At 42.1% G+C, this 23,113-nt stretch overlaps 1 protein-coding gene across 5 annotated transcripts in view; it reads left to right on the top strand.

Annotated features, from left to right (window-relative positions):
• The window catches only part of elmo1 (engulfment and cell motility 1 (ced-12 homolog, C. elegans)), a 100,396-nt gene that overhangs the window by 61,559 nt on the left and 15,724 nt on the right, over positions 1-23,113 (top strand). For all 5 annotated transcript variants that reach the window (XM_087834576.1, XM_087834578.1, XM_087834574.1 and 2 more), the window contains one exon: positions 11,723-11,859. In XM_087834576.1, coding sequence (XP_087690702.1) covers positions 11,723-11,859 — 137 coding nt within the window. The remainder of the gene's footprint in view (positions 1-11,722; positions 11,860-23,113) is intronic.

Raw genomic sequence — 23,113 nt, 5'->3', positions numbered from 1 at the left:
GCCGGCCCATGGAATATTTATGAAGTTATTTAGAACAGGCCAGGCATGGTGAGTAATGGCCCTGCTTGGTGATTCACGGTGTGTCGTCTCTGTGCTGAGATGGAGAGCTGGGTGGTGAGGCATGGCGGGTCCAGGTAGGACGCACGCATACTAGCAGACACGGATGCCAAAATCAAAAGGAGACCAAACCCCATTTCTAAGAACACAGAGAGAGGCAGACTGACGGTCAAGTGCTGTTCTTCAGGTTTGTTTCTGTGTCTTTCTTTAGAAAGCCATCAGCCAAGGTCAGAACAAAAGGCCGTGTACAGCACCTTGGTCAAATCCACTGTACATTTCAGCACATGAGCAGCATCGCAATAAGGAATATTTACAAAATTCTCTTAATTCAGTTTTGTTGTTTATATCGCCTCATTTGCCATCTGTGTATCTCTTACTTTAAGCAAAAATGTATTATACTGTTCATATATTTGTACCGCCTTCTAATATTCTAATAAACTCTAAGTGACACTAGTTAGAGAGTAACGGGGCTGTTGTGATACATATGGCTAGTTGAGTCCAGTCACTCAAAGGTTTGTGTGTGGACTTGTGTGTATGTAGTATGTCCAAGCCCAGCAGGTGACTCAGAGTCATCCAAACTCATTAACCTCCCCTGCTGTTACCCAAAAAAACAACACACACACTTCCACACATACACGTACAACCCTTGAGAGGTAACACAGTGTGAGATTAAAAGGCTGCTATGAGTTTGGACTGGCCCACAGTGTGCCAGTGAGATGTAGTTTTTACACACACTCACAGCCGCGAAATGGATATTCATGTTGGGACATGCAGCCATACACTAATGCTGAAGAGTAAATAGCAGCCACAAATATCATATCTCACATTCTCGGGCTTTTTAATCAGTCCGTTTCAAATGGAAAGAAACAGCTTCACAGCTTTAAAATGTATTTCATTACAACTTTATGGTTTCTGATTGTTTTCTATGGCACGTTAGTGTCTGTAGTCGCTATCTTTGCTATCTGTACCTTAACTAATTTCTATCCGTGAGCACATTTGAGGGACGAACGTGCATTACACACCATGTGGTGCATAAAAAAGTAAAACAAGCACAGAGGACGCATTGCTCAGGGATGAAATTCTACCTCCTGCTTGTATGTCACACGCTGTGGGGAGGCCAACGCAGCATAAGAGCAATAAAGTTGTGCCAAATATTCAACAGTGTCACTACTTCAGAAAATCATATCAAACAAGAATAAGCTCAAACTTGCCACCGGTAAACGGTCCTTGAAGTATTCGTGACTCAGCTCGCAAGGTATTTATTTTCATCATAAAATGTTTCTGATATTCTGGAGATTTCCTAATGCTGGGATATTTTTAGTGCCCAGCAGCAGAGTTTGCTCTGCAAGATTGATTTGAGACTTTTGGATTATGTTTTCCAGCCTAAAACTTGTAACCTAGCATGAGTCCAAGCACATCGGAAGTAATCGATTTTGAGTCATTTCACTTTTGATAGCATTATTCACACTTCTGATTTGACGAGGCATTTTCCAAATTCAGCAACTTCTCCAACTACAAATATCAAAGTGTACAAACATTAAGTTTTAGCTGTGCATTGACGTGGAAGCTGATCGTCAAATCACAGCTACCACTGCAAGCCACCTCCTTTGTAATTCTCCCTCAGTGAATCAGGAGGAGATGATGGCAGAAGGATGTAAAGGCCAAGCGCAGAATCCCAAGTATCCCTCGAGCCATGACATGAGCATCTATTTGGCAGTCAGCAGCCACTTCTCACAGTTGTCAGTTGCAGGCTTGTGTTAACTGGGGGGAGGATAGCATTCTTCAGGGTTTTCCACTTCATAGCCTCGGGCATACACCAGTAAACGGATTGTAAATTTGAGAGCACAAACAACAACAAGCTTGACAGATGGGTGCTTGAGAATCTCAATTTTTGAGCATCATTGTCATTTTCCAGAAACTCCCGTCCCCTGTCAGTTCTCAGCATGTCGTGATATACTAAAGTGGCTCAGTGGATGAAACATAAGCCAGCCTATGCAAGTGCTGCCGATCTAAATTTTGCTTGTATGTGTTTTTTGCTCTTGGAGGTCCTTGGATGTAATTTACCAGCAAACCATGCTCTCAACAATCTGTTTCCCCAAAAGACCTCTTACTGGCAGGCTGTCGAGGGTGAAATCAGACAATACAAAACCGCTGAGGTCTAGCGTCTTTATATAGTTGTAAAAGCACCAAAAGGTAGCTGCTGCGGAAGCTGAGAGTTACAAACGGAACAAAGTTTTCTGTGCTGTTAAAATGAAGGACGGTGTGAATATGGTGTAAATGCACGTTTCTTTCCTATCAGATACAAAATGAGATCAAATGCAAAATTCTATCAGTGTAATTAAATATTCAAAAGAGGCAATTTCTGCACTTGGAGGATAAATTGTGGTTGCTAGCTAGTTGTAGGTTGCATGGAAGAATCGGCTTGTCTGCAAATATTTGGCATTTATTCCCTGAGCTGTAGTGAAACATGAAAAAGTACAACACAACCTAAACTGAGACAATTTGGCTTCAAAGTAAAAGCAAAAGTTGTCTCTTTCCAGTTTGTGACATAGGTTTCACAGTTTTCTACCGCTTGGTGAGCAGTTTGCAAGTGTTTGCAGACCAGTTGATGTCTTTCATACAACCTACTCTAACTGAAGCATTCGTGAGGCGGTTTTCAGTGCAGAGCCTTGCGATCATTTTCACACTGATGACTGCCAGCAACCAGTTGTCAACCAGTTGGGGAATTAACCTTTTTTCCTTAGTGACCAGTGGGTAAATGGGGCTTTAGCAATCAATGAAACCAATTGGGGAATACATCTTTTTGACCGCTGATTGCCAGATGGCCACTGCTGGGTCTCTAGGCCTGCATGCCTGGGGCGTTACGCAGCATTTGTTCCTTTCCAAAAAGTGAGAGCATTCCCAGATTAAAAGGAAAATGCACGTTATCGTTTGCACCTGACGCAGCTACATTCTTATAAGTCTATTATTTTTAGTCGATGCACAGTACCTGTACCTGTATGAATATGTTTCGTTCTCTCGTGCAGGCTGTGTTTGTGTGCATACCGCACTAATGCACGAACACATATGTGCATGTAAGCTGGATCATTTTCTGTTGTTTTGTAATGATTAACAAACAATTCTGTTTTTTGCATTTGGACCGCCGCAGACAGATTGTGTGTTTGTTTGCGTAAGCATGACTCACGCCATCTGAGATATTCCTTCAGAAGAATCTGGCACGAGGCATAATAGAGTGCATGGTTTAGCCCCCATATTTTGCATATTAAGATATAAGTTGTGTTTAGTACCTTTAATAATTGCAACCCAGGCACAGCAGACTCACAAAACTCACAGCTGGATGCGAGCCTCATTGTAGCTGAGAAGCTGAGAAAGGAAGTCTGTGCGAGCAGATGCTGCGAAATTTGTTGGATTTCTGTCTCAGTCCACAGCGCTGATGGATTCACTACATGCCTCCCTCTGTCTCATTTTCCTTTCTCTCCATCTGTTACCCTCCTATCTATTGCTCTTCCCCTGTCCTCTAATGCTTCTTGACCATTGTGAGCAACACCACATGCTAAAGTGGTTTTGTTATGCAAATGAAAGCCCCAGAATTTCGAGGCTCCGACTTTTCCCTGTTTTTCATCCTTATCTAATCTGCATCCCTCCCGATAATGGCACAGTTGTTGTTAGGAGATTCCAAATAAAACAAATTGAATATTTTGAACAAATGGTTTCCCGTTATTGTCTTGCATCTCTTGCACTGCCTCTTTTTCTCTTTTTTTTCTTTTTTTTATCTTGCATTCCTAAGCAGAGCCTTGGACCAGCGACCCCCTTTCTGCTGGCATCCTTATTTAATGATCATTAGTTTCATGATTGAGATACTTTAATCAGAGCAGAGCCAGAGCTTTGCTGGTCTGGCCCAGATATTGTAAAGTTTTTATTGTTATTTCACATAGATTCCCGCCTCAAAATCTCATTGACCGTGCATTTGAAAGGGACACACTGACCCTATAACATTTGGCAGGGTCTTAATAGGCTCGTAGGATCATTAAAATCCCTGCTGAATTCTTGCAGCAGTCTAGCACATAAGATGTGCTAGATGGATCTACAAAAGCTCTCTCCCCTTAGATCCAGTATATTAGTAGAAACACTAGTGAATAGATTTCGCTTTGATGCATATAGGTTAGCTTTGATGTGTTTATTTTAAGCCTGATATCCATACTTATGTGGTTTTAGTGACACTGTGCTGTAGAAATACACAGTCAGCTTGCTAAGTCATGCAGCCAGCTGCGGTTTGCATCTCTGTGTACCTGCTGCTTTGGCATCCTGCACACTCACGCAAACAGTGACTGGATCAGGAAGATGATGCTGACGCTGCTTGCTGGACACACACACATACGCATGCACGCATGCACACATTCACACATGCTCTCCCCTCATCACAGTTGGACATGAGGCCATGCTGGTATTGTAATTAGAGTGGGGATGACACTTTTTGCTGTGTATTCATCATGTGGCATAGCTGCAAGGTGACTCTGAGAGTTGTTGTGCTTGCTTTGTGCACGCTCACAGACACGCGTGCACACAAACAAATACACAGCAGACCTTGACAGATGTCAGGATGGCATTCAGCCTCTGTCTTCCTCTCACACATGCATAGAGATGTGCGCTCATTCTGTTTGGGCACATGCTTAGTCACCTCCCTCATGTCCACGACTCATCTGTTTGGTCGCCAGTTGAGTAATTAGCTTTCAGCCGATGTCACCGAGTCCACGGAGCGATCACGTCGAATGGACTCTGATAACATGACGGGTGACGGCGGCGTACACACGCAAACGCACACGCGCACACAAGTCCACTTTAGGAACGTGACAGTGACCCTTGAAAGCGGCCCACGTCCCAGAAGATGGATGAAAGGAGAGGAGAACCGCCTGAGCCCCCTGAGTGGCCTCGTCTTCATGATTAAATTTGTTGATGTCGTGGAACATCACTGCACCGATGTGTCTAATTTAGTCTGCAGCCAATGGCTTTGAACTCCTCTCTGCTGACAGAACTTTAACATCCTATCAGTCAGGCCATGAGCTACTGAAGCAGTGTTAAAAAAAAGTTCACATACGCCTTCGAGTTGTGATTCTGAATTATACATTTTCCAATATTTTATAATATTGCTTTCCCTTTGGTGAAAAGAACTATAAAAATATCAACATTCTTTTAAAATATTCATTCAAAAAGCCTACACTTGCTTCTACAGCACCAGGAGTCTACTTATTATTTTTATTACAATTGGTATAGATGATTTAAAAAGAGCCGTTGAAGATGGTGCGTCTACACAGATAGCAAAACAATGTAGCAAAAACGTGTCAGGAACAAGTGGCAGCCTGTGAAGCTGCAGAGTCGATGCAGACGTGTCAAAAAGTGCAGTTCCTCAAAGGGCCAGAGATGTGAAAATGCCAAGGCTTACAGCAGAAATAAACATGCTTTCAGCCTGGTACAGAAAACAAAACTTGTCTCTGTAGCCAGACAGCTGCATGGGCATGAATTTCTTTTAATAACTCGCTCGTTTACATTTTTAATGGTTATGCATCTTTTTAGTGGCCGGTGGATGCAGACGCAGGTATCTGCAGATATTAGCTGTCTGCTAAGTTTCACCTCCGCTAATTGGAGTCGCTGAACTGAACCTCATGACTAAAAAAAACGTGTTTGGGGTGCTGGTGAATTTTTCATGCAGTTTTCTTAATAAATGGCTTGCTGCGCATTTACTGGAAATAACGGACTGTCCGAGAAGTGTGTGCTCCAGTTTTTTACAGTAGGTGAAATTCTTTACTTATTTATATTTAGCACTAATTAGCAGATATGTGTCGGTCCAGTGCACCTATACAACTGTGAGTGCTTTGTGCTTAGCAGGCAGACTGATTTGCTAAACCGGAGGCTTCCACAAACCAGTCTGTGCGGTCTCTATTTGTATCGTGCTGTTTTGGTTTGCTTCTTTTTTCTATTCTAACTTGAAAGCTAAATTTATACCTTCAGTTCTTTCTTGTATATTTTGGCTGTCAGCTGTCGCTGTCTCTTCATTAATTTGAATGAGATCAAAGCTGTTATAGGGGCCTCATCTTAAGTTGCAGAACTTATTGTTTTTCCTCCCTGGTTTTTCACAGCAATGGCTTTTTGTTTTGGATCATTATCTGCATGCCAGATGTTTCTGTCCTTCAGATTTAATAATAATTTGAAGACCTACATTTAGCCAGTGATGGGTCTTACTCTCTCTCTCTCAGTCCATCAGTCCTTCAGCTAAGCTATTAATTGTGTATTGGTCAACCTTGAGTGAAATGGATCACGAGCCAGATGAGCTACCATGTCACTGAGCTTCCGGTTCTCTTTACACATCTTCGGGATTGCAATGATCTGGAAAAAATAGCTTAACAGGCAGTGATTGAAATAGAGCATAGAATTGTTTGCATAGCCTCAAGCAGGAAGAAACAGGCATCAGTCACTACAAAGGCAACTATCTGTACCACCAAAGATGCTCTTTCATCACTTTCTGTTGACTGATAATGAAAAAAGTATTGAATGTTCTGCTGACCAATGTGAGCATATGGTCAAGCATAATTTAAATGAGCCATTATAGTGTCCTGTTACTTACTCTGAGCGGTACAGGCACTGAACATCTGTATATGCAGATGGATGAAACACACACAGGACAAAGAATACTCATTAGAGCTGGGTTATAATATCACTCCAAGTGTCTGCTGTGGCCCCATATGCTTGGCCAGAAAGAGTCATAAATTGTGACTTTAACTGAGTATGAGTTCACGGCCACCCTGCTGTTTCAGACTGTTTTTAGCCAGCTGCAATCAGAGTTCAGTATCTGGGTGTGTGTTCAATAATGTGAGTCTTCATAAAGTCATCAAAATATAAACTCACGGTGTAATGTAGTTTTAAAACACGCACACACACACACACACACACACACACACACATATATATATATATATATATAGAGAGAGAGAGAGAGAGAGAGAGAGAGAGAGAGAGAGAGAGAGAGTAAAATGTTACTTGAAATATGAAATTTACACTAACTTTCTTAATGGAAAAAGACCAAAAATCAGTTTTTTTGGTAGAATACAGATGAACTCTTAAGTAGGAAGTTGTTGTTGTAATGGTCTGGACCTGATTGATTTTATTTATTTGTTTTACTTTTTATTTTTAATTGTGGGGTTGAATTTAACCCTGAACGTGTGCATTTTGACCATCATCCTATTGCTTTATTGAAACAGCAACGAGTGGATGAGTCACCCTTTAATGGTCTATTTTACTCAAAATGGGACAAAATTATGGAAAATGAACCTCATACTTTATTAAAAAAGAGCTGAAACCGGCAATCGAGACATTAAACTCAGTAAGAAAAATTGTACTTTACTTTATTGATTTATATAGCACTCTTCACAGGATAAAAACCAAAAAGTGCTTCACAATAACATAAAACAGTACAATCAAACATACAGCACAAATCTAATTAAAAGCTAGTCTAAATAAGTGAGTCTTAAGATGATGTTTAAAAGAATAAATACAATCCAGGCAACGTAGAGATGGAGGGAGAGAATTCCACAACCTGGGGGCCACCGCTCTAAAAGATCTATCACCTCTGGTTTCAAAACGTGCTCGGGGAACTACCAGCAGCCTTTGATTAGATGATCTCAGGCTGCGAGAGGGAGTGTGAGGTTCTAAAAGTTCAGAAATATAGGCAGGAGCGTCATGATTCAAAGTTTTAAAAGTCAGTACTAAGATTTTAAAATGAATTCTAAAATGTACTGGAAGCCAGTGTAATGAGTGTAAAACTGGTGTGATGTGCTCTCTTGACTGACTGGAGGTGGTGAAGATTCTTTTTGCTCAAACAAAGAAAAAGACTGTTACAATAATCTAAGCGAGAAGAAATAAAAGCATGAATAATTATTTCTAACTCAGATTTAGACAAAAAAGTTTGCAGTTTGGAGAGATTTCTTAGCTAAAATGACGTTTTAGTGGAGCCGTACTTCAAGTGAGAAATGGGATCGTTTACTTATAAACCTCTATCAATTAGATTGCAACCAGAAGAGTCGCCCCCTTCTGGCCATTTGAATGAATGCAGATTTTGACATTGGCTTCACTTTTCAAACCTGGAGGCTTGATCCAGTCTGTTTGCTGTCAAAAGTCAGACTGAAATAAGCCGTCCTCTCCTCCTTAAATTGTTCGCGTTGGTTCCCGGCTCTGATTTCACTTGCAGCTATTGAGAGTAGTTTTATTTTTTTTTTATCATCTTAGTTGATTTAGCTACTCAGTGCAAGGCAGTATTGTATGTGATTAAAACGTGGATCTTATATGACATAAAATCACAATTTCAATCTTTACTGTATATTTAATTTTTATATGGATACAACTGATCGTATCACAGCTAAAAACAATAAGTCTCTCAGTAAATTACCTTAGAGTATTCTCAACATCCATTCTAAATTTTAATTAAAAGTTTATTGCGTGACTCTACAGGTCTCCCCTTTTAGAAGGACATTTTTAAAAGGTAGCTCCATTCACCAGTACTCCTTAATGTCAGGTCAGTAATGCCAGCCTGTGCACTGAAAGAAGTTTTCTAATGGATTCCTCCTTTCATGTACACAGCGTGATGTCTCTCAGCTTCAAATCGAGGTCGTGTGCATGATTTGAGACGAGCAGTAACAAGAAGCTAAATACTACTGTACATCAATTTCAGCTGCATAGCCCCTTAAGTCAGAATAATGGGCAATACAGTTTTATTGCGCTTCTATTTTCATTTCATTATTGTGTTTATAGTGTCACTCAGAAAAATGCTAAACCGCCGCTCTGGTTAGGGAAAAAAAACACAAAGGTTTGTTAAGGCTAGCAAGGCTTAAAGCTCTAGTTACCTAATCATGGCAACAAGACTTTGCACTCACACAGTTCCAGCTCCATTCAGGTGGATAATTTTAAGTGCCTTTGTGCAGTGCTGAGAATGATTCAGTGGCATTTCAGCTAGCTGAAAAAAGGGAAGTACTAAATTGTTCAGCATTTCCCTCCATATGAACTACAGCACTCTGCAGTAAAAAAAAAATCAAATATCAAAAAGCTGAAAACAGCATCTATATGTAAACGTGATGTATTTCAATTTGAATGAACAGACTGAGCATCGCAGCCATTTCTCTGCTACAGTCGCATGAGAACCATTTAAGGCTCGTTCCTAATGTCGATTAAACGGCATCTTAAAGTGCACATTTTGGTGTTTTGCTTTTTCCCACTTACTCTAAGCTAAGTGTGTTTGTATTCAACCATCCGCGTTCTGTAAGCATTTGGATAATGGCGCTGTTTGTGGACCATTTGGAGCCATCCGCACAGTGCCATGTTTTACTTTCCCCCCTTAGCAACGGTGGTTCTGGAGGTAATAAAACCACCCTCGACTCAGCACGCTTTACAAAACCCAGAGATGGACAAATCTCTGCAGCATCACACCAGAGAGCTCGCTGTCTGTATTTCCAGAATAAACCTTGACATGTAATTCCCCTCACCTTGGCACCTTGCGGCTCTGTTGGTCCTATCAATAAATAACCTATTTAGCTCAGAGGTCACTTCAAACTTCAGCCTTCCCGACACCTTGTACCTGCCAGATTTTTTTAAAAAATGGGGGGGGGGGGGGGGGGGGGGGGGGGGCTGTACTTGATTATTGAGGGAGTTTTTTGTAATCTGTCCTTTCTCTTTTTTTTTCCTGTCCCCGAGAGAAAGACTGTAGACTAAGCAGGTAGTCAGCATCTGTTTTGGCTCACCTCTATTAGCTTCCTGATTGACTACTGGCACGGGTAACACATTTCCCCGGATTCCCCTCTCGCCCTCCCCTTAATCTCGCATCTATCGCTTCAAATCAAGGCTCAGGTCGCTGTGCCCGTGGGCTGAGGGCATCACTCATTATACTGTGAAGTTTCAATTGCAGCCTGACCCCTTCCATCCAATTTCATGGCTGCTCGTGGTGGGCGAGTGCTCCCGCTGCTCCATTCTGAAACTCTTTAAATGAACCAACCTTTGGCTCAGGGCCGCCACTCATCTCAGCAAGACGAGAGGGAGACGAATTTAGTTCAAATGAATGTCAAGCCTTGTTATTGTAGCTCTTGGTTAATGCGGTTTGGGCACTCAAGAGCCTCGGCTTTCTCTCTTCCCTCTCGTTCTTATTTCGTACATGCTCTCGCACAAATGGTGAGGATTGAAATGCTTCAGTGGGTCGCTAATAAAAAAACAAACCACCTCTGGCTTTGGAAAATGGAAAGTCTCGACGTAGTCCACTTGGAGCCGTTTGCAGGTCACAGTTTGCCTCTGAGGGGCATTTTTGTGTTTGAAGTTGATGAGTGGCGAAATTTTCAATAACACGCCGTTTTGCTTCATTGGGAAACTGCATCTGTTTCTCTGTAGTGTTTTTCTTTTTTTTTTCTTAATGAAATAACCTTATAAACACGTCAACTTCCTGCCACGTCTGCAATGCTGAAGCAGACAATCCCTATCAGGCTTCTTAGATTTTCTCTAATGAACCGTGTGTCATATTCCATAATATTCTGTCGCTAGTGGAAATTACATTATTTTCAAGGTGGCTCTTTAATATACACAAACCTGATGATTCTGCTTTCACACTTAAGTGTCTCTGTGATCATCAGACACATTTGTCAGTGTAAAGCAGAACCTTTCAGGAGCTCTTAGTGTATGATTTTATTTGTAATGTTTCTAGTTAAGTGGTGTTTACTTGCTGTGGTTGTTTGTGTGGGATGCCTGTCCCAGTGTGCTTCTGTCAGGTGTCTCGACTCGAGCTTCAGGCCACAGTCCTTAATTGAAAGGAGCATTTGGGTTAAAATAAATGCACCTTTGCTCACCAACTGGCTAATCCTTTGGCATTTTGTTGTGCCTGAGGCTACGTGTTAACTAACAAGATCACACTTTTTTAAATATTTATAAATCTAATGATGAGTTCAGTGGTACCAGAAGTCACAGTTACAAACAAAATATCCAGACTAATGTAAGATGATTCGCTCTTGTGGTATTTGCACAAAACAAGCTGTTTGCCAGGCATCATGTCAGGATATCAAAGATGTTGCCTGAGCCGTCTTCTAGTTAGCGTAGCTTAGCATAAAGAGTGGAAATGGGGCTAACGGCTAGCAGGGTCAAGCAGAGATTTTAAAAAGGCTTTTTCTGTCAATTAATAAAAAGCTCATATTTTATCATTACAAGGATAGTCTGGGCAATGAACTATCAGCACTTTTTCGATTTATCATGTAGTTTCACTGCTCGTCTGGCACACTTAAGATCAAAGTGGTCTGTATGTGGCCCATGATGTAAGCTGACTTTGACATCCCTGTCCTAGATTGTTGACAATAGAAGTTTTTCATTTCTAAATGCAGTTTTGAAACTAACATGGTAAATAAAACCAGACATGTTGCACCAGTAAAACTTTGTCTGAATTCACAAAAATTTAGGCAAGGTGTCACAGTGGTTGCCCAGAAGAGCAGCACAAAAATAATTTCAGCACACATACAGACTGTATATAAAATGTCATGTATGTCATGTTTCTGAGCTTTGTTTTTATTAGTTAAATGCAGCATTATTTGGGTTTAGTCAGATTAGAGCTATCTCCTCTGTACTTAAGAATCTGTATTTTTTGTGCCCACAGCCAGTGAAAACTGCCATGACTTCCACCCCATGTTCTTCACCCACGATCGCGCTTTTGAAGAATTCTTCTGTATCTGCATCCAGCTGCTCAACAAGACCTGGAAGGAGATGAGAGCCACAAGTGAAGATTTCAACAAGGTATGCTGCGTGCGTGTGTGTGTGTCTGTTCTTTTTCTTTCTTTCTTTTGAGGGAGCAGGGAGGTTGAGATGAAGACAAAACATCACAGTATTCATGAATATTATTGGGCCTAGGTTTTGGTTTTGTACTGAGCTTTCCACATAGATGTGTCACAGCTGGAAAAAGCAAGTAAGTGTGCTTGTATATTTCATCATTACGGCAAAGTTCATGCACAGCTCTATTTATTCATTAAGCATGGAGACCTCTTTAGTTTATTACCCCTCAGGCACAGAAAGGCAGATGGGGGATTGTCGACTAAGTTTGTGAATACAATAAGTCAAAAAAGAGGCGACATAGGAGCTTCAAATTGATACCCTAGATGCCTCTACTAAAAATCTCAGACGAGTTTGAATGTCATTGACCTTGTTTTCTGAAATCCTTGTGAATGCAATTCTCCAGGAGGATTTTGAAACTGATACCACAGGTGTGCCTACTTGGAGGCCGAGGGGTAGCACTGCCTTTCGCCAGTATTTTCCTACTGGGATTAAGAAGTGGATTTTTTCATTTAAATAAGAGGAAATCTGGTGTAAGGAGCATCTTACAAAACTTAGCGCACCACTTAAAAATGACAAACCTAAATGCTGCAGTTGTATGGTTATCCATGCTCTTGTGATACTCATTATTCCAACATTTACCCAGTTGCACTCGGTTCAATATTCTGCAGCAAGGCTGCTCACTAAGACCTCGTATAGCTCTCATATCACGCCAGGTCTGATGTCGTTACACGGGCTTCTGATTAAATTTAGGATTCAATTTCAGTTCCTCCTCATCTATAAGGCCTTGAGTGGTCTGGCTTCAGAGTATATCAGTGAACTATTAATGCCATATATCCTTTTAGACCCCCTGAGGTCCTGTGAAGTGAGGGCTGATGATAGTAGCCAGTGCAAAACTGAGAACACAAGGAGGCTGTGCATCCCACTGCCGGTAAATGTTGCTAAGATGCGTTTATTTCTCGTAATATGTAAAATAAAACTTAGACACAAAGGGCTGAAAGATGTGACGGATGTGAAAGGTGTGATTTCACAGTGCAAATTTCCTCTCAAACAAGATGCCGCAGATTTAGAAAGGAAGCTTGTACACATGTTGGAATATTTTTCCTGCATTGTTCTGCTCTGGTTCTGGTATAAAACATTAGCTTTCTCTGTTGGCAGAGAGAGCCCATATAAAGCCCCTACATCTTCATTTGGGGATCAGTGGAGTTTGGATGAAGATGACATACTTCCTGTTAGCTGGCTAATGTTGAATCGGCTCACACGGGAAATTTATGTAGGTGCATGGCCAGACGGTGTTCGTAATGAGGTGTTTATGACAGATATTGTATGTTGTGAAGTCAATTGGGCATCAGTTGTAGCAGACAGCAGATGCTCTGTGTCTTTTCTCTAATTTATCAAAGAAGTTACGATTACGTTACAATGTCAAATGCCAAACCGGTACAAGCTTTACCACTGAAGAAACCAGCCCTTATTTCAGCTCCGAGGGTAGATGCTGTGTGGTTCACTCTACCGTAAGCAGACACACACTGTGCTGCATAATGGTGACACTCTAACTGTCAACTCAGACCTCAAGCGGCCCCGAAATATATCTTCAAAGTTTGTTTTTGGTTGAATTTGAATGGAGTTGGTGTGCATGAATAATTGCATCATCTTCAGGTGTTTCGTCGCAGAGTCAAATGATGGAAGACGGCAGTGGGAGTTTCATAAGCCGGTCTCAGTGTCAGCGCAAATGTAACTCGGTGTTCAGATGGAAAAATCTCACGCTCAACTTTCACAGAAGAAATGAGAAGTGATATGGAAAATGTATTGGTGTTGTTTCCAGACTTGTTTTGATCCACTGCAAGAGGCTTTAGGAAGACACCGTGTTGAGACCGAAACAATAAAAACCTTGTTGTCTCCTTTTTAGCATTCGAGCAAATGTCAAAGCCACCTACTGTCGATTGATGTGCTCACCAGCAGCTGTGTTTTTATCTCCAGTTAATTTGACAGCGTGATTGTTCTGCTGTTGTTTTCCATTCACAACCAAATGGAAAATGAGTGATTTTCAGTGTTACACAAGAGGTTTGTTATGTCACCTGATTGTCTAATAGACTGAAACTTGGGCTTTATTTAATAATAGACACAGAGTGATGGAATAATCTTCTAATTGACACTTATTGCAACACCTCAACTGGCTAGTGATCCTGTTACCCAGTCCCCTTCCCTTCACATCGTTCACTTGAAGCTAGAATCAGTTTCAACTGACAGAGACAGAAGATGCTTACCTCCCCAGCCTCGTCTTTCATTGCGCTTGACTTTGAAATTCAGCAGTAGCTGTTGATAGTAAAACCATTTGGTCTCAAGGACGGTGTATCAGCTAAATGGGGCGTGTGGAGGTCAGTGCTGGCATCCTCTGCTTATTTCCCCTATGACCTTAAAAGGAAGCCTTGAGACATCTACCCCACCTGATGATATTTAAAAGTTGTCATTTCTACCTAATTTGGTAAACAACAATCTAGTTTTTTGTTTTTATCTGTAGCTGAAGCAAAAGTATAGAGAATAGGAAAATTCACACTGGGAAAGCTCAGATCCTTTTAAATGCAAAGTCTCAACATGCTCAGTTTAAAATCAGAATGTGATACTACTTTGAACAAGAACTAAACAATTTAGTGGAAGCAGTTTATCCAATATATATAAGGCAATAAAGAAAAATACAAATCACAAAAAATTAACATTTAAAGTCATAAAAAGCCTTTTGAATGTTTTAAACGTATCTCGCTGACAAACGTCTCAGTACATAAGCCCGCTGATCATTAACACCAAGAGATCTACTGCAGTAATTCAGCCAATTACAAAGAGGCATGGTATTAGCATTTGGAAAATGTCTTGTTTTTACTATTGCCTGTGTTTTTAGGGAGTAAGAGTAGGAGAATTTCTTTAAATGAAGAGTAAAGGAACAAGAAAATGTATAGTTTGGAGAAGGCCAGAGACTCATTTTCTAGATATGTCCTGCTTTAATTCAGCTGCTTTCTTGCAGAGAGTGCAGGAGGCAGGAAACATAATGGCCACTGGCTACCTGCGCTATTTTCTCATGGACGTAATGAGGCATTGCATGAACTTTGTGTACGAGGCAGCTCACGGCGTAAAGACCATTTAATGCCGTGTGAATGAGTCAGACATTTGCTTTCTCACATGCAGCTCTGCCGAGTGATGTGGAGTATATGGATGCAGATTATCAGTCTTTGTTGCCGTTTGTCTTTATCGCCTATGAAGGAAGGATTTTCACAAATAAATAAGTAAATAGCAGACATTCAAGCCCAGGTACACTCTCTTGAACAAGCAAGATATTTGCTGTGCTATAAAAGGACCAGCCCGTACCTATAGTGTGTAGACGTGTGCCCCGGCTCCAAATGTGCACACAGTATATAGGAGGGTATATCCTCTTTGGAGAGGACGCATGGATGCGTGGGTGGATAATTCCATGTGTCAAGTGTAATTCTGAGGGTGTCCACTTTAGATAAGGTTCCCATATGGCTAGATGTTCCTGTAGGTTCTACATTTGCCAGGCAGTCAGCTTTCTGAAGTGCTGAATACTTGTTGGGAAAAAAAAATCCTTGGTCAGGTTTTTGTCTACGTTTGGATGTGAAGTGTGTGAGTAAATCTCGATGGCTCTTTCAGTGGCTGCATCTTCACGCTCGATGGAGCATCTGCCCAGTACACACACACACACACACACACACACACACTGTGAATTTAAGCTCATTTAAGACAAAGGCACAAGGCTTAAAAGAAGCTTAAAACACTATGGCGGTTAAGCCCGTGCACACAGCACCACTGCAGAACAGCTGTACATTCTGCCTTATTGGTTTTTTGAATGTTCAAAAAAAAAAAAAGACAAAACATGAGAGCATAAAGGCGTGTGTGCTGTGAGTACATGATGTATGTATGTTTAATAGAGGCAGGTCTGATGCTCCCAGGGCACAGCGCCGACCGTCAGCAACCGTTTCCCCTGTTTCCATAGCAACCGCTGTTCAATTACCTCTGCTGTGCTGCACTACTCTGGCTCTGTGTCGGTAAGATGGAGCCACTGTGCTGCATGCGTGCATGCGTGCACGCTTGCGTTTGTGTGTGCGACAGCATCTATCAGAGACTGTCTTGTACAGCTGCCTGTCGTGCCTTCATCCAAACGTCTGTGCTGTGCGCCACTCCTCTTCCTCCTCTTCTCCACAGGAGTGGGGGGAAAAAACACCTTCATCTCTCTCTCTGCTCAGGCTCTTGGGAAAAAAAATCCCTCAGTGATGTAGCGGCTTGCAGCCACTCACAAAACCCCTCCTCCTCCTTCTCCCCATCTCTTATCCTTTCCTCCCTCCCTCTTCGTCCAAACTGCTCTCAGACACACACACACACACACACTTATCATGTGATCCACTTGCTGCACCACGATTGGTGTCTCTGATCGTGGCGTGTGTCCAATCAGGGCATAAGCCCCGAGATCAACCTAAGTGAAGCAGAGCACCCTGGCTGATGCTCTTAGAGTCACAGAGGGAGGGAGGAAGGCAAATACAGAGGCATGCAAAAATATAGTAGAATTGAGATGGGTAAAGTTTTATGAAGAGGAAGAAGGCAGGGTTTTTTATTTTAAAATTAAAGAGAACATGCTGAAACAGCGAGTGAAGCAGGAAAGCTGATTTAGTAGGATAAACAGATTCGAAAAGGCAAACCGGAGGTGGTACACAAGCTGTGTTGACAGACAAGTCTCCCCTTATTGTGGCTAACGCTAAAGCTAACTGTCCACAGTCAGCTTGACTGCTCTTCTGAGGAGCCATCTGCTCCCTCCGTCCGTCCTTCCGTCCATCCCTCTCTCGCTGAGCTCTAAAAACTCCCGTTTCCTGGCAAAAGCACGAGGATTCGTCAGCCACTGTGGAGAGTATCACACCACGCTTGGAACCATGGAGGTGACATGTAAGTACTAAGAATGGAAATGAGAATGAGAAAGAGAGGCTGGTTTGCAATTAGCCTGCACGGATGGGGCGAGGGGAGGTGGTAGTAAGGGAGGAAGAGGGACTGTTTGTGTTGTTGCCTGGATGCGGAGGAGGAGGCGGAGGATGGAGAGATTGAGGAAAGGAGTAGAAAAGGCAGGCATAGATGGAGAAGATGGGACGGGGCAGAGCGGCAGAGAAAAGGGGAGGGACAGATGGGGTCATGTAGACTCGGCGAGGCGTAAACAGGTTAGACCGGGACCCAGATCGCATCCTTTTCATTAACAGACACAGACTCAGTCACACAAATATAATCTGTCTTATAAGCTCACACCCACAGCTACTTACACTGCATGCGCACATTTCCCTGTTCACCTACCCCCCCATTAGACTCCAGGCATCATCTGTATTCCTGTGCGAGTGAGTGTGTGTGTGTGTTGGGGGTTGGGTTTTGTTGTTGTGAATGGGATTACTCCACATTACCAACACCCACTGTTTGTCACCAGAGGAATTCAATGCCACTACTACTGCTCTCCTCTACTCCACACTGTCTCTCTCAGCCTTGGATGAGCTTCAACCAGTGTTTTAGCCAGAGGGGTTTGACACAGGATTAGAGCGAGGTCAGCCCCAGACTGTAGAGCAGGCGTCTGTGCAGTACTGCCAGTACCTGATTGTATTTGTTTGGGACACAATGCAGAGAGAATTGCCGTCACATGTTGTGCTGCTCACCCTGTTATTGTGATGATGGATAGCATCTTAGCTGTCGGGTGAACTATACGCTGCTGAGGTTAAAGCTGAAATGATTAATCAGTGAAATTAATACGCTGACTAACTGAAGTTAAATCGAGAACTAGATACTTTAGATAGTTTGTTAAAGTCCTCCACGCTTTTTGAAGTCTCTTAAATGTTAGGATTTGTTGCCCTTTTTTGGTGCTAATGTACACCAATGCTATATGTAGGATGTAGTTCTCCCTCTTCCTTTCTGCAGCAAATCATCAAACTTTGACATGTTATCCCAACTACCCTCCCCTAACTCCCAATTGGTTCCTGTAGATTGCTGCCCCTCCCATGGGCTAGTTGTGCTGGAGGTTTCTTCCTGTTAAAAGGGAGTTTTTCCTTCCCACTCTCACCAAGTGCTTGCTCATAGGGAATCATCTGATTGTTTGGGGTTTCTCTGCATTATTGTCAAGTTTTTACCTTACAGTGCCTTGAGTTAACTGTTGTTGTGATTTGGCGCTAGAGAAATAAAATCAGTAATATTGACATCTTTCAGCTGCTTCTTTATTCACAAGTTTTTGCCACAATGGATAGATCAGCATGTTTGATTTTACACACGTTTCTGACATGACCCTTTCAGGGAACTGTACCTTTTCCCAGTCGGTTTGTTCGTTTAATTAAGAAAAATCTCTGTCTTCTACAACAGTTTCCTGTAACTAGTAAACACGCTGAGATATCAATCTGAATTTTGAGGCATGTATTTGAAATTTGTCTCGAACAATCAAGGGTCATGACTTAGTCTGTGGCCCAGTTTGGTAATGACTGATTAAAGTAAAAGGGTTTTACCACAACCAATACACATTTCTAAGCACTTCAAAAAAAAATGTCTCCCACACAGCATGAAACAGTCAATTAAAAGTCCATCTATATTTTTGAAAATACGCTCAGTCAGTGTGGGATTCTCCTTAAATCATGCTTGTTTATATGTTTACATTTCAATTTTCTGTCATATTTTTTTGAGCAATTAAAATAAACATGCAATACTGAGCCACTCTAGATTTACCAGAGTATTTCTTGCCAGGGCCAGGATTTATGCCAGCTGCGTCCTGGATCGAGCTTCATTCTGAAGTCATCAATTCTCAGAACGAAAGCATTGCATGTCTTACTTTAAATCAATACTGGAAATGTTTATTTGCAGTTTCAGCCCTGTTAATGATTGTATTCTCCAAGTGACAAGCCAAGCTCTATCACAAAATCCATGTGTCTGGTTATCGGTGATCAGTAAGCTGAACAAGAGACCTCGAGCGTGGTGAAGGTAGCACTTCAGCTTCTTTTTCTTTTTTTTTTATTGGTGTTTGACATTTCTGTTCCTGCCTGTGGTGATATAGAGGAGAGTAGATAATCTGCTTTGTTCAGCCATGTTGAAGAGTGACTATCCCAAGTGGGATTATTCACATAGCAATCCCCAAAAGCCCTTGGTACTGTAACTGCAGTTCAGAGAGCCTCTCATCAGCCCAACCCTGATAAATCGCTCGCTTTTTTAGAACATAGAAATGTGGTTTTTAGCTACTATTTCAGCTTTATTTAATGGTGCAGATCAGCTAAGGCCGCTTAATGCAAATCAATGCAAATGATTTCTGACTGTGCTCTTTAGCAAGCAGACACTTCTTTCACTTTGCCAGAAGGTTCCCATAGATGCATGCATACTTGATTAATCGAGTGGGTGCCGGTGCGTCCAGTCAGAAGTGATGTGACAGTAATAATTGTGAGTGCAGGTGACGAAGGCTTTGGGCGAGTGCCATGTTTGGATTCCAGAAAGCGGCTCGGGACAGTTGGTGAAAAGTGCTCGCACACGCCACCATCAATATGCCAACAACTGTGACCGCTGCTGTCCAGCTTTGTATGGAAATGATACGTCTGATGGCGAAAGGGCACCTCCCCCACTCCTCTCCTCTCCCACAGCGAGACCCCTCCTCATTTTGTTATAGCACACTGGCTTTACGTACCTCAGCAACTCTGCAGATGTTTATGTTCCTCTTTCCTTCCCTCGATTTCTTTTTGTCTTTCTCTCTCCTCCTCCTCCTTAGTCGTGTCTCTTGACCCCTCCCCTTTCTCCCCCTACACCACCACCACCACCACCTCTATTGTTGAATTCAGACAGGCTATTTATATCTTTCTGCCTGGCTGCTTCACCTCCCACTCCCTTAACAAGGTTTTCTTTATTGTTTTTCTTTTTTGGGTGCACGTGAAAGCGAGCGCACACATGTGTGTTTGTAAATGCACCGCAGCAAAGTGGCGTATTTGTGTCTGAGTCTTTCTACAGAGCACGTGAGGTTGCGTTAGCTTGGTGTGTGTGTGTGTGTGCTTTTGTTGTCCACATGGTTTGAGTTTGTAGCAGGAGGACGGCGTGGATGCTTAGCTGTGTTTCTGCGCTGGGATTTCGTTCTTTTTTTTATGAGTACATTAGTTTTTCATGACTGTGTGTGTTCCTAAGGGGGTATCTCTGATGTCAGGCAACGTTGGCCCACTCACACTGAGAACACCAAAGCTAAGCTCACTAATCAGACCAGAGAGATCATCAGTCATTAGCATCAAACCATCTAAGCTGCACAGGCAGAGATGAAGAGCTAACATTTTTTTGTTGTTGTTGTTTTTGTTGCTTTGTGTCAGGAAAGAGATAGTCTTGTCTCATCTTCACAACAACAACACACTGAAAATCAGCAGGGGAAGAGATGAGTAAACTCAAGTTTTCTTGTCTTTTGATGCGGTTATTTATCTATCTCTTCATTTATTTATGTGCGTGTGTGTCTCTGTGTGTGTGTGCCCAGCAGTCAGCAGTATATAAAGTCTTCTTGCAAGAAAAGTCTCTACAAAGGTTTTGGTTGTGTGTGGGTGAGACTTATTGTGCATATGTGCTGAAGGCCCTGTAATTAATATTGTATAATTATCCAGTTTTGATCTAACTCAGCTTGAATCAGTGATTAATTTAAAGCACCTCCTCTGTCTGTGGATTGATACCCGTGTGCGGGGAAAGGAGACAAACCCAGAATCTCTCTCTGTCTGGTGCTTTTTCAATACCTCCTTTTCCTCTGCCGACAACAAAAAGACAAGATGTATGATTGCAATTACCACTTTGGACTAAATATGCAAGAGCAAATCATGTGCACAAGGATTCATATTGTTCTTCTTTTTTTTTTTTTTTTGGCTCTCTGCTCTCCTCCTTCTATTTGATATTTTCTGCAGCAGGTGAGAATTTCTATTCAAGCCGCATCAGGAGACAGTGGTTGCATACGTAATGGCATGAAGCCTGTTTTGCACAAATCAATTTTTCCACCTCCGTTCTAAATTAAGTGAAGCGCAATAAACTTAACGTCCTGACAATGTCTGGATCCCACTGTGCGTAGAAAATCACTGCTGTTGCATGGCTTCTACAGCGTCTTCCATATGTTTTTCTGTACAGTGCCAAACTTGCACTTTTAGTGTAAAAGCCCTGTAACTGGCCTAAGTAGGAGCTAGTTGCATTATTTATGGGGAAGCTGTGTGATTTAGTTTTCCAGACAACTTCAGTCTACCCAGCATTCATGCATGAACGAGTGCTCTTAGGCCCCCCCCCCCCCCCCCCCCCTTATGCATTACCTCATATAATTAAATAATACCTGATTTTATGTCCTTGATGAGATTGTTAATCACCACCAATTTACTCACGCCTGTGGGACAATTAATTCAGAATGTTCATATTTCCAGAAACAACTTTGTCATAATAATACACTCATTAATGCAACGCTGTACACAAGCCAAGGTCAGCACTCGGCTTTCATCAGCATTTCTTGATAGACTTGCAGTAAGTGGCGATTTCCCAAGCGACTCTCTTCTGCGGTCATCCATATGGGCTGTGCTGCGCCTCACACAGAGCTGGTTGTTGAAAAAGAGCTCCTCTGACAGTTTGTCTCAGCATGCATTGCTAGCCCTCTAAATATGGCAACAACAGCAGCCAACAGCAACAGCCGGTGTCGACCCAGCATCACTCATGTGGAAGGAAGACTAGAACCGATGCAAGGAAGGTCTTCAGATGTGGTTTGCGGGTACGTGGAAATATTAGGAATTTCCATTAATTACTCAACTAATTGTTGTGTGCGCTAGTGGTGCTTGCTCCTACTGAGTAATGCTTGGGAGAGGAGGAATACAGCAGCGTATGTGCACTTTAAATGTGCACATTGGGAGTGTGTAGAAGTGTTTTGCCTACAGTACAGTATGTGTGCTTCTCTGTGGTGCAGTAATGCTGTCAAATAGGTCCCCGAGGCATTCACTGAAAGAGAATGGAGCTGCTTTTCCCTGCGCTTTTAAAGTTGCATTTACTCCTTACCACTCTATTTTATTTCAAATACCCAGATATCATGACTCCTTGCATGTCAGCTGTAGGGGGGTTTGGTACACGATTGAAATTTTAATGGATGAGACTAGTGCCTTATCCTCTCAGCAGAGTTAACATAGAGCCGCGACAAAGTTTGTCAGTAGAGTCTAAGAAAAACCAAAGGCTGAAGTGGTGCTGTGACTGCCTCGTTGTTCTGTGTGGCCAAGCAGTTTGTTTAAGGTAACTCCAGTGATTTTCTTAATATTTTCCTTATATACAGTACTGTCTAAAAGCCTTCTGCCACCCCTTATTTCTTTAGATATTGCCAGGAAAATGGCAAATGGCTGCAGCAATTTATTGAAATGTGTCCAGACATACATGGAAATACAGTGTACGAGTCAAGAAACAGTTTGTACTATTCTAACAAGCTTGAAAGTCGGTATTTGGTGCGCCCACCTTCTTTAACACAAAGTCTTTTCTGGAAGCTGTGTTACAATTTCTTCAACTAGTCTGCGTGATTAGCTCTCTAGGCTTCTTAAAGGACAATTAGAGCTCTTCTTTGGATGTTGGCTGCCATCATGATGATCTCATACAGCTTCAGTAATGTTCAGCTCCATGATCCATGACTGATAGTTCCATCGTGAGTTTTCTATGCAGGTATGCTTTTACTGCACTGACAGGGTGTCAGGGGCCATGCTGAAAAATTAACCCATTGCCATTCAAAGGCTTTCCAGGTGGTATTGCATGGTGGAAAATCCGATGGTACTTTTCTGCGTTCATAATTTCATCAATTTTGATGAAAGATCTTCAACACCACTGGCTAAAATGCAGCCCCAAACCATGACGGTGCCTCCACCGTGTTTTACAGATGGCTGTAGACTCTCTCATCACCTCCTCCATACTTAAAGAAATGAGGGGTGACTTGAGACTTTTGCACAAAGGGAACATTACTATCCCGGTTATGATAATTATTACTGATATTTAAAGATATATCCTCTCAAGTTCCTTTCAGTTGTCCCCTCTGTAACCAACACATGTATGCCACTGACAGCAGCTAGCACGCAGTTGTTGTTTCAGATCAAGCTTTCAGTGCTCCAGACCAGTGCGAAGCAGTTAAAGCACAACACTATGCCAATGTGTTTGTGCTGTCTGACTCCTGTCAGACAGAGATCTGTGTTTTGTCGTGCCTCCCCAA

This window comes from Neolamprologus brichardi, chromosome 22, assembly GCF_056152115.1.
Source record: "Neolamprologus brichardi isolate AB-2024 chromosome 22, ASM5615211v1, whole genome shotgun sequence".
NCBI classification, from domain to species: Eukaryota; Metazoa; Chordata; class Actinopteri; order Cichliformes; family Cichlidae; genus Neolamprologus; species Neolamprologus brichardi.
The sequence above is the reverse complement of the archived record's forward strand: the minus strand, read 5'-3'. Positions and strand labels throughout refer to the sequence as shown.